General features: G+C 37.9%; 1 protein-coding gene across 3 annotated transcripts in view; it reads left to right on the top strand.

The window, feature by feature from the left end:
- Positions 1–5378, top strand: part of LOC309485778 (transforming growth factor beta-1-induced transcript 1 protein-like) — a 173793-nt gene extending 168415 nt beyond the window's left edge. For all 3 annotated transcript variants that reach the window (XM_082152817.1, XM_082152815.1, XM_082152816.1), the window contains 2 exons: positions 2756–2904; positions 4673–5378. In XM_082152817.1, the coding sequence (XP_082008943.1) occupies positions 2756–2904; positions 4673–4939 (416 nt within the window). In that variant the 3' untranslated portion in view covers positions 4940–5378. The remainder of the gene's footprint in view (positions 1–2755; positions 2905–4672) is intronic.
- Positions 5379–13301: the final 7923 nt, after the last annotated feature.

Genomic DNA, 13301 nt, shown 5'->3' with positions numbered 1-13301 from the left:
ACACTCCGCATCACGGGCTAATTTGAGTTACAAATCGCTCGGGGCCTCTTGTTGCATTTCTTTATATAGACAGAAACTTCTTTCACATGGAAACATTTGCTAACAATGGAAATTTGCATTCAGAGTTTACACCTTTTGGGAGCAGAATGCCATTTGCCTGGAAGACACACCCTCCTTTGTGTGCAATCTCTAAACTCTTAAGAACTTTATTACCTTTTGGTTTACTTTTTTGGGAATGAGACATTTGTACCAGTCACACTGAGTCATTTCAAATTCTACCAAACATGTATATGTAACGGTCACCAGCTGGAGTGCCCTTGAGAGCCACCAGAGGGCACTCCACACCAGACTATTATCACTCCCTCACAAACTACATTTCCTATAACTCACTGCCCGGACTCATCATCACTGATTGCATTCACCTGTGTCTCATCACCCTGTTAGTCTCAGCCTATTTATACCATGTTCACTCATTCACTCACTGCGAAGTTTTGTATGTTGTTGCACTGCATTTCTGAGCGGTTTCCCTGGGTTCATGTCTCTTGGTTTTGTTTTTTTGGCCTGTTTCGTGGATTAATAATTAACGTTTTCGTTAATTGCAATTGTGATGCAATTATTAATAATTGTGATGTAATTTTTGCATCACAATAAGTGTATTGTGATTGTCAAAACATTTTAGTAACTAGACTGAATTTTATTAGGTTTAGTGACAACATGTTACAATGTTTATATGGTTCAATTTCCGGTAAGCTACGCTTTTTTATTATTTCAGTTCAATTCAATTATTGTGATTTGATTTAATATTGACTCATTTGGATAGATATTACTAGGTAGGCTACACAAGATAGGCATTAATTTTTCTAAAAAAAAATAAAAAAAACTCACCTAATGCTGTAAACATACAGAGAGCCCTATCAGCTGGCAGTAATATTTAAGGTTAAAAATAACACAAATTAAATATAATGTGTTTTTTTATTTATTATAATAAAAACTTTATTTAATGATATAAGTAAAAATATAATAAACATGCAATATAGTACACATATTTAGCAAAATACTCTCTATAGCTCTTTTTTTTCTAGCCAACTAACGTGCTATAGCCTATATTATGGTCATTAAATGGCTTTCCTGAGGTAAATGTTATGTGCCATAATTGTTCTCCAGCTGTTTTATTGACCCCTTTGGTGATATTATGTATGAGGAATATACATTTCGGTAAGTTGAACTGTATCTTTCAAGAGTGTTCATTTGTGTTTAACGTTATTTACTATGAGCTAGAGATGATCGGTTCATGTGCCGCTAGGGATCTGTCACGTCACATTTACAAGCGCCACAAGGGTATTTATTGTCTGAATTTCGTAATAAAAGTGACAGAATCTGAGAGCAGAGATTTTTTTAATATCATAAGAAACCTGCTCTGTCTAGTCTGTCGGTCTCCGTGTCATCTTTGCTTCGCGATTTTTCTGTGCGTGAGAAAATGGATGTGTGGCGTGAGAGCGTGTGAAAAGTGTCAATTGCGTGTGTCTCACGGTGAATGCGTGAGAGTTGGCAGCTATGGTAAATACAGTATGTAGCAGCTAGTAAGTTACAGTACATCCGATAAGGTGCTTAGCATTCGTTCAAAACTTACCTTTCTTTGTGCAACTTCAGGTGTCGAACAAAGTTGTAATCTTCGACCCGCATGTTTTGCAAATTGCAACTCGTTTTTTGTCGACTACCTCGTAATTTTTATAGCCAAACGAAACTATCTTCGGTATCATTTTGCCAACTGGCGCGTTGTTGCTTGTTGCGCTTCATTGGTTGTCTTGCAATGTGCCTGCTTAGATGCTGTCGAATCAAAACAACGTGGGACTACAGTGATTGGATGTCGTGCAGGCAGCGTGCGTGCTCTCTGCATGCATACAGGTGGTGCACATTTTTTCACAGATGCAGATAAACTGAGAGCTGCGCGGCCGTGTGAAAATTTTTTTCCCCAGTTTTCATGGGAAGTAGCAAGTCTTCTCGAGTCAAAAGGCGCAAGTCCAAGTGAAGTCACGAGTCATTGATGTTAAAGTCCAAGTCGAGTTGCAAGTCTTTGTACATTTTGTCGAGTCGAGTCTGAAAGTCATCAAAATCATGACTCGAGTCTGACTCGAGTCCAAGTCACATGACTCGAGTCCACACCTCTGTTATTTAGTGATCTCACCGTGAGAGAGAGACGACATTGGGGAGCTGATTGACTCTGGGATACTAGTTTCTCAAGAGAGAGTCAAATAATAATTTCCAGGAAGGTCCTTTGTCTTCTCGGGCGTGGTCATTCCTCAACCAGACTGCCCGGCATTTTCTAATTTCTCAATTCTTACAGATCAGATGACCAGATGTTAAGTACACATCGGATTTATCATTTTTGAAAAGTGCTCCAATCAAACGGCAAAAAATCCTATCTCAAGATTTGATCTGTGCCAGATGGCAATGAAAAAATCGTAATTGTTTGAATGCGTGAATGCAGCAATAGTGACAAACAACATTTAGCTCATGACTCCAAACATATATATATATATATATATATATATATATATATATATATATATATATATATATATATATATATATATATATATATATATATATATATATATATATATATAATTTTTTTTTTTTTTTTTTTTTTTTTTTTTTTTCATAATAATTCATTTAATAACTTTTTTTAAATGAGGAATTTTCTTGCCGATGTAGATTTCAAGGATGACAAATAACTGTAGGCTTATTTTCACAGGTTTTCATGACCGTGAAGGGAAGCAGTACTGCCAGCAGTGTTTTCTAGCCCTCTTTGCTTCTCGTTGTCAGGGTTGTTCCCAGCCCATCATGGAGAATTACATCTCGGCCCTAAGTGCTCTTTGGCATCCACAATGCTTTGTTTGTAGGGTGAGTAGGTGCTGGATTATTTGCTACAATGAGAATTATACCACACAGTGTTGGGGAAGCTACTCTAAAACTGTAGTTTAACAAACTACAAGCTACTCATAATTTAAAGTAGTTAAGATAAAGTAAAGCTACCCTTCTAAAAAAAAAAAAGTACAAAAGTAGCTAGCTACATTGAATATATACATATATATATATATATATATATATATATATATATATATATATATATATATATATTTATATTATTATTATTTTTATGTAATTTTACAATGGCATTGTACATTACAAATAACTGAATAATTGTTAGTGAAGAATATTTTAAGTAAAAAAAAAAAAAAATTGGTTTTTAAAAAAAATGTCATGCAATACGATTATGATTTCAAAGACTATTGTTTTATTTTGTAATATATCCAAAGACACATAATACACAAATATATATCTCAAATTTACTTTACTGCAGCAATGTACAGCAAAACACTTTAGAGCTCACTCAAATGTTTACTCAAGACAAGTGGAAGTGTTTCTTAAGGGGGTCCTCCAAGAATACTTTGTTTGACATAAAAAAAATTAATAAAAAAAATTATATATATATATATATATATATATATATTAGTGTTGTCACGATACCAAAATTATTGTTTCGATACGGATACCAAGTCAAGTATTGCGATTTCGATACTTTTCCTGAAAGGGAGAAACACTCTCAAATATCATTGCTGTGCTTTATTTTAAAACCGGGACAACATTCTAATCATATAACACACTAATAAATGAACATATGAACAGCAGATATATTAAACATTTGAACAAAATATGAAATATAAAAATATAAAAAATAAATTAGAGCAATGGGCTCTAATTGGCACTGGGCACCGGTTCTATTTCTGAACAGCAGATATATTAAACATTTGAACAAAATATGAAATATAAAAATATAAAAAATAAATTAGAGCAATGGGCTCTAATTGGCAATGGGCACCGGTTCTATTTCTAGCATGCACGCGTTTTCCGCGCGTCTCGAGCTGCGCCCAGACGCGTGTCACACAGGCAGTTAAGCCGAAATAAAAATGGACACGACACGCAGCCAGTGTGTCGCCGGCCTTACAAATCTGGAACGCGGTCATTCTTAGAAGTATCGATACTAATAAATTAAGGAATCGTGACGTTTTTAATTTCCGATTTACTTTTGAAGTATTGGTGCACCGTGCAACAGAGCAAGGTAGGCAACGTACTTCCATATGTCACTCCTCGCGTCATCTTTTTCTACGAGTCGTGGACCACTTGTGCTCGCACATGCAGCCATCTCGCTGTAGTGTTTTTTCACATGACACTGACAGCGGCAGGTTCTTTGCTGCGTGCGTCGGGAAAAAAACACAGACGTCCATAGGGAGGCGTTTTTTTTTTTTGTTTTTTTTTTTTTGATACTGATAAATTTAGGTATTGTGACGTTTTTAATTTCCGAGTATCGCGATACTTTTGAAGTATCGGTACACCGTGCAACACTAATATATATATATATATATATATATACATACATACATACATACATACATACATACATATACACATATACATATACATATATATATATATATATATACATATACACACATACACATACATACATACATACATATATATATATATATATATATATATATATATATATATATATATATATATATATATATAAATTATGATTATGAGATGTATAAATTATGATTATGAGATATATATATATATATATATATATCATTACTTTCTGCAGGAATGCTATAGCCCATTTGTGAATGGGAGTTTCTTTGAGCATGAGGGCCAACCCTTATGTGAAGCTCACTACCACCAGTCCAGAGGCAGCGTGTGCCAGGCATGCCAGCAACCCATCCTGGGGCGCTGTGTCACCGCGATGGGTGCCAAGTTTCACCCACACCATCTGGTGTGCCACTTCTGCCTGAAACCCCTTAGTAAGGGCTGCTTCAAAGAGCAGGACAGCAAACCATACTGCCACCCCTGCTTCATCAAACTCTTTGGCTGAGATGAACGAAGAGAGATGATGAAACTTATTACTCATGCAATGTTCATACTGTGATGGATTTTCTTTTCCTTACTTAACATTTTAAACCCTTGGACAAAATGTACTCTGAAAAATGTTTGTGTCGATGGAAAATTCTGAGATGCTGACCAGACAGTATAAAAAATATACTGTCTAAAATAGTCTCATGACATATTGAGTAATCAACTGAAGGTCTAACCTTTTGCATTTTTTTATTATTTGCTAAGTTTGCTTCTACCTAGTAACAGAAGGGTTTGCATATAAAGAACCAATCAAATTGTATGTAAATTATGTTATGTATCATGTCACTTTTTTACATGTTCCTATTCTATAAAAACTGTTGTATTCTTTTTTGCTGGTGGGATTCTCTCTGATATTTGTCTGAGATCCTCCGGCCATGATTAAAGCATATTCGAAGGCACTGTCTGAAGTTTGTCGGTTATTATTGCTGCGCAGCAAGTTCTTAGGCATTTTATGCGGTCGGAAAAGCTACACTTAGGCGTCAACTCGAGCGGTCAGAGGTGAACTCAACTGAGTATAACATTTTCAGGTGTCAGGGACACTCGGTTCAACCTAAGTTAGGTGTGTAGAGGAAAAATCTACCACAATACTTATACTTTATGAAATACATATTGTTTCAAAGCAGCTTTACAGTGATAAACAGGAAAATAATGATAAATACTGCAAACAGAATTCAATTATTCAATAAAGCAGCTCTAAAAAGACAATAGTGTCATTGTTCAGCTGAAGTTAGTTATGATTCAGTTCATTTCAATGACTGTAAAATTCAACATTTATTAAATGAGTTCAATTCGGATACAAGGAGCTCTTCAGAAGACAGTTGTCGTTATTCACTTTGTCATTTCAATGTAGATTCAATTCAGTTCAATAACAGTGTTGATGTTACAAAATAAATCAATTATGAAACAAAGTCGAATTAGCTGTAAAACAGCTCTGCATAAAGGTGTCCTCACCCAGCTCAATTCGGTTCAAGTTTTGTTCTCATACAAGTGTCAGTGCAGTCAAATCAATAATATTACCAAATATTAAGGCCTGGTTTCATAAAAAGGACTTAGATTAAGCCATGACTAGGCCTTAGTTCATTTCGGACATTTAAGTAGCTTTTATAAACTAACCTTAGAAAAAACATTACTGGTGTGCATCTTGAGATAAAACAATGGCATTGACATATTTGAAGATATGTCACTGCAAGTTGCTTTCAGTTAAAACATCCATTTAAGTCTGGGACTAGCTTAAGCCTCGTCTGTGAAACCGGGGGTATGTGTCCCCAACTAAGCAAGCAAAATGCAACAGTGGCAAAGAACCCAATTCCATCAGGAGAAAGAAATGGAGAAAAGTCAGATCACAAGTCACAAGTCAGATTGTGGATTAATATCATTCAGAATATTTAATTGAGCTCCTTCTGCTTGAAAATCGGAATCTCTCACTGTTGTACTGTCACTTAACTTTACAAAAGTTACATCGTACATCCCCCCCAATACGCAAGATATTTTCTTCTCCACCTTAATCTTATCACTAATTACAATGAAGTTACAATAAAAAATAAAAAATACCAAACTATTAAACAATGTATCCAAGGAAGTACAATTATTTGAACATTACTTTTTTTAGTTTACAACTTCCTGAACAGAATATTGCTTGAGCACAAAAACAAGCGTATCTTAGTTATAACAGGCAACTGAACATATATGCAATGTATAACTATACATTTACGTCTTGAAATCTTGGAGCCATGAGGGAGGTTTGTGCGTTCTTAGCGGACGTTCCTTGGCCTTACAGAAGGAGGTTTCCTCCGCAAGATCAGGTGCAGGATCAGGCATCTGAACAGCTTCTGCCAATTGTGAAGAATGCCATTTCCTTCCATCCTCTAGTAAGTACAAGTAGGTATTCAGACACACTTGTTTCTAAATTTCAACGGGGTCAGAAAATTTGCAGTGTCCCTTCGGCACATGAAAGGGCTTGCGGTGTGCAACCTGTCCCCATTTTTGAGGATAACCAGTTGTGCGCCACGTTTTGCGTCAGTGTAGCGCTTCATCTGAGATTGCTTAAGAACAACTCGCTTGCAAACAGCCGCTGACTGGAGAGTGCTGGCTGGGGAATGAAGGGTAACGTTCAGTTTTGTTCTCATCTTCCGCCCATGGAGCAATTCAAAGGGTGAAACTCCCATGGTGGCATGTGGAGTAAAGCGGTAAACTTGAAGAAAGTCTGTAACAGTACGCTTCCATGCCTTAGATTGTACTATAGCCGACTGTACACAGTCCTTAAGAACTCTGTTAACCCTCTGGGGTCTGAGCTGTTTTCTGGCCCTGGAGGTGTTCTGACATGCTCTGACGTTTGTGCTTATTTCTGTTACTTGTGACATTGTCATGGCTAAAGTCTTATTACACTGTATTTAGCACAAACTCTGCTACAATAATATATCAGCAGCATGTATGTAAAAGTTTGTAGTTTTGAGATAATGACATTTATGCGTGGTTTGTGAAAATACAAAAAAAAATTGTCACTGAAATAAGGCCATGAAACCCATACTGATTATTTCTTCACAAGACTTTTGAAAATTGTATCACGTAGCCTAGAATATTTGCTCCAAAACTATGTGAAAATCATCCTGACTGCTCATTCAGATAAGACAATATATTGATTTAAAACTTCTAAGACGTGTTTTGTGTGAGAAAGCTTTATGCAAAGAGGCGTGATCATCTCATTAATATGTATGTATTTCACACCTGAGAAAGACAAAGACCCTCCCATAACGGCCCTATTAGGAGCGATCAGGCCCTGTCATTCTGAGCAACCTTGCACAAAGAATGAGGAGATTTAAAAAAGAATGGCTTTTAGATTGTTTGGATTTATTTACAACATAACATAATCCAAAGATACACAACAAATGACAAAAGAGCACATTGAAAACAATGATCCAAAGACAGAAACCTTTGTGCCATTCCTAAAAACATTGTACATACCTTTCATTTCCAAGGTGTTTGATTTTCACTTTACCATGTTCATATACAGAGACTCATGTGAATGTTGAAGTCAGCAGGACTCAGTGGCATCTGGTCCCTGAAAGAAAAGAAAAAAAGTGAACATACTGGTATCAAGAGAAACTAGGCCTGCACGATTTTGGGTATAAATTTCAGATTTTTCTGGTTAAAATGGCTTTTTAAAATTCACAGAATACACACACACACACAAATGTTTCCAACAATATATAATATAATGAACACCAGGTTTGTTGTGCCTTGTAGGCATAGGCTACGCGCAGTGCTGCATAAAATAATAATAACAATAACCTATAGCAGCCTATAAATCTTCCAAAAGATTTCAGTAACAACTACGCTAGAGAAAAATATATTGATTATCATATGTTACTTCAAATGTTTCCATTCGTTATGATGATATGAAATGAGATAATAGTAAAAACATAAAGCCTAATGTTTGGTGCGTTTTGCTTTTCAAACGCGATCGCGCTCCAAAATATGATACATTCAAACGCACAGCATGCTCCAAAATATGAATTACTTAAACAGAGAATATTTGTTTTCAGTTTGAATCCGATCATTTAAAAGTACACACTTAAATGTTTATAAAGGTATATGGCTCATAAATGTGTGACAAGTATTCGCTGAGTTTTGTTTCAGTTTATAGACGTGCTCAAGAAAAAAAAGTTCACCGCGACAGAGAGGCAGAAAGCACACCCTGTTTATTTTCTTTATTTTACAAAAGCACAATGTTTTGATTTGATTGTAAGTGGACACATACAAAAGTAGAAATATCACAGATTCTTTTTTTATATATTTTTTTTCTGTTTGACCATAAATGACGGAGTAATTTAAGTTTATTGTGCTACAATGTGAAGAAAATCCAGCAAAACGCGGGGCGCGTTTGCCGACCCCAGAGGGTTAAAGCGTTCTATGGCACCATTCGCCGCTGGATGATACACAGCCATGCGGACTGCCGCAATGCCTCTTTCTCGCAGAAAGGTCGTGAATGCATCCGATGTGAATTGTGGCACACTATCCGTAACCAACTCTACCGGGTAACCATGGTGACTGAAGACGCAATTGAGAAAGTCAATCATAATCCCCATGGTCAAGGACGATGTAAAGGCAACTTCTAATCAGTTATGTAATCAGTTAAGGTGATAGCGTACTCACAGTCCCAAACAGCAGTGTCAAACAGGCCAATAATGTCCATGCCCAGTTTACTCCATGATGCATCTGAGAAAGGTACCGGTTGGAGGGGGGCGGTAACAGTCCGAGCAGATTTATCCAGCCTTTGACACAACTCGCACGAGGAGACCTGAGTCTGGATCACTTTATCCATGACAGGGAACCAGTACAGTCGCGTAAGCGCTGCTTTGTCTGCACGATTCCCTGGTGACTCTCGTGCGCGAGCGCTATTACTGTATGTCGCAATGTCACTGGAACTACTAGACGGGTGTCTCTGAATACCACATTGTCCTTGACACTCAGTTCATTCCTTACATGATAGTAGGGTTGAAGGTCGGTATGCACAGCTTTTATGGAAACAGGCCATCCTTTTTCGATTTGAGTGCTCATAGAGGTCAGTTCAGGACACGAGGCTACAGCAGTTTTGAACTCGAATGGTGAAATCGCAGTCAGGACAGTAGACAGTAGAGCGACAAGCTCTGGCTTATCATCGGAGTTAGAAGCAGAAGTGAGAGGAAGGGGTAACCGCGACAGGCAGTCAGCAAAATGATTTGATGAGCCAGCACGATACACAACGTCATAAGTGAAGCACAGAAGGCGAGCTGACCACCGAGCAATGCACACGTCCAGCTCCCCGCCCAAACACGCGCTAAAGCCTCTTTCTCCATAGTTGAATAACGCCTTTTGGCTGAGGATAAAGTTTGTGACACAAATGCCACTGTGATCTGGGTGCACCTGCGGTTATATCACTCCCAGACCATAATCTGATGCATCAGTGGACACAATGACTGGCAGTTCTGGGTTAAATAGGGTAAGTGCTGAAAATACTTATATACTTATATAAAGTTTTATATGTAAAGTCTAGTACAAAATTTTACTGCCGCTCATAACAACGGCTGGTACAGTTGCTAGGTGACAAAAACCAGACTGTCCCATTGAACAACTCACGGGACACAGCTAGCAACAATTTGTTAATGTGACAATACATTTTGTATATATATATATATATATATATATATATATTAGGGCTGTCACGATTAGGGCTTGCATAGACTAGTCGAGTAGTCGATAGATCGACTACTTCAACCACTAGTCGACGCTGTCGGAAACAATCGACTACTCGAGCATCCATTAATCATAAATGAATTAAAAATGGCGAACGTCACCAACAGACACCACACGTCAGATGTGTGGAAGTATTTCATCAAGGATGACAAAAATATTGTAATTGGCCAACTCTGCAAGAGGCCGTTCACATATTGCGTCTAAAAACGTGTGGAAAGCGCGGCATTGCCGCTGTCTCCTACAAGCGCTTGCGCTCCCATGGCGTGACGTCTGTCGTTGTTATGCAACCATGAACTGCGCTCTCCATGATGACGACGAAGAAGTATCATTCAGCAAAAGATTAATTGATTTCTAGCCCTTGCATTAGCTTTACTACTAGATATATTTCTGGAGATGAGAAGGAAAAACCCGCCTGGAAAAACTAGTGCACCACGTTGCTTCCATTATGAGCGCGCTGGCCAGGCGCCTACATTTGAAATAACAACCTTGAGCGCGAAAAAGACGCGATATGTGAACGGCCCAGAAGCAGACGTCTGAAATGAAAGGCAAGAACGGCTATTTATTTGGCTTTAGACTATTACATGAACATTTAAAAATGAAATGTCATAATTATAATGTTTTGAGAGTGTACTTATGTAATTGTTGCATTAGGCTATGAATTAATACATGTTTATTGATAAGATCTAGCTATTTCATGTCTTTTCATTTACAGTAGCATGAACCACGAGTAGTCGAGTAACTCGAGTATTGTTTTGATAAGAAATCGACTAGCAGAAATCAGTAGTCGTGCAACCCCTAGTCACGATGTTAGATTTTTCACACCACGGTTATTGTGGCCAAAAGAATTCACAATATCGATATATCGCGATATCTATAGAATCTATTTCAGGTAGTTATCAGTCAAATTCATTTTTACTTTGTTTATATAGTTTTTCTTTTTTACCCAACAAACATAAGGATACTGATAGACAAGGCACATGCATTTTTTACTTCTTGCGTACTCAATCTATGGCAAATTCTTGTGAAGGAAGACAAGCATGTGAAGTTTATCTGGTTTCAAACTGAAGCAAAACACTGTCTGAAGGTTTCCTGAAGAACTGAAAAGCTCTTAAACCTATTGTTGCACCGGCGCCAATAAAGTCATGCAGATAGCAGATTTGAATAAAAAAATCAAGTGCAAATACAAATACATAGGCTAAATAAGATGAGTAAAGAAAACGGGGTTCTTAATTTAATAATCACCCTTTATTAATATATGAACACAGAAACCCCCTGTTAACAGTTAATGTCACGTTTCCCATTCCATGACTAGTAAAATAATAGCCGCGTCGCGTCTATGACAACTCGAGGTATCGCACACGCACGCGCGTCTCAGTTTATGGCCAGCAATATCATTGTTTAAGGACATTATGGAATTGAGATAATGTCTGTACTATGTTATGATTACACTGTACAATTAAATAATAGTTGCTGAGTCTGTGATCTGAACACTTTACCTCAGAGCGTCCGTTAACTGAATGAATTGAGAATATCACCTGAAAATCCGATAACATGAGCAATTTTCATTCAAGCAGCTGATTTCTGTAAATTAATGTAAAATTAAATGTATATTGCAGCACAGGGTGAAATCATTTACGATGATTGACAAATATAACGTAAAGTTAATATAAAACGATGTAAATGACGCTCTGTGTCGCAGCAGGATTTTGAACATGGTCCTGAGCCATTGCTGGGCGCCGCGGCCGCCGGTGTGTGAACGTTACACTCATAGAGAATGTGTTCGAATTTTAAAGACGTGGCGCTGCGCTTCTCGTCCGGTGTGCGACCACCTTTAAGGTGCTGTTTTCTTTGAAGCCGAAGAACTCTGTTCTTAATACTGGCGAGCTTACTTTTTTCGGGTGTGGACAGGGTGTTCCACTCTAGCTGCGCGGGCACGGACGAGCGCTGCGTCGTCTTCTTATTTGACAGGTGTCAGCGGGTGCAATACTGCCACCTGAGAGGTCAACCAGGTACTGGCGCTGGAGTATTTACGTGTCATGTTATCATAAGAGTCCTATTCATTTTAAACATTGTGGTTATCGCCAATACCGGTATATTGTCACACTCTAAATTAACACGATGTCAATATTTCATGCTTTGAATATCACGATTATCGTCAACACCGGTATATTGCGACACCCCTAATATATATATATATATATATATTAGTTATAACTGCCTAAAAACAAAACAGGGTTGAAACCCTATCTAAAAATGTTCACCATGTTCAATTTATCTACATAATAAAACCTAAAGGGTATAAACTAGCCTATATAAAATCGTCAACATTTAAAAAAAAGTCAACATTTGAAACTTTATTGTATTTTTATTTTTTTTCATTTTTATCAATAGATACACCCGATTACTCGATTAAATTGAAGCCCAATCCTTCAATTTAAATGTGTAATTGGCAATTTTGTCTCTGGCGCGCAGTGAATTCTAGGGTAGGCAAGGCTGCAAAAGATCCTTCTGATGTATCCTGCATTCATGGGAAAAGGAGGATGGATTTGCGGGCCGCATATTAAAGGAGCCTTCGAAGGACCTTTGAATTGGGACAGCATTCGTCGCGCCGCGATGACGCAAACGGCTATACGTTTCCCTTTAAATGAGTCTCGGTGCATCCTTCGAAGACTGCGTCGGCCGCGCACTTTGAAGGACTCGGCCTTCAAAGGATGCAGCCCCTGAATTGGGACACAGCTTTATATTAGTTTTGTATAGGCCTACTGACTTTGTACAGAAACAGAGCTGTTAGAACGTCTCGGTAACATGTGTAACCCTTGTTCCCTGAAGCAGGGAACAAAGACGTCACATCGGGAACATGAACCGACGAATTGGGAATCTCGCTAGAGAGACCAATCTACTTCGAGCATAACTAAACGAGCCAATGCACACTGGCATACAAGATTTGCATCTGCCACTCCGCCTCGCAGCACGGGTATAAATGAGCAGCAGGTGCATCGCAGGTTTTCACTGAAGAGGTTTTCACCCGGCCACCCAGCGGTGGCACAGCAATTGTCCCTGTCACAGCAAAACTCCTGATGTACTTACAA

This window comes from Leuciscus leuciscus (genome assembly GCF_965113295.1).
Source record: "Leuciscus leuciscus genome assembly, chromosome: 21".
In the NCBI taxonomy this organism is placed as follows: Eukaryota; Metazoa; Chordata; class Actinopteri; order Cypriniformes; family Leuciscidae; genus Leuciscus; species Leuciscus leuciscus.
This window is presented reverse-complemented; position numbering and strand designations above follow the sequence as displayed.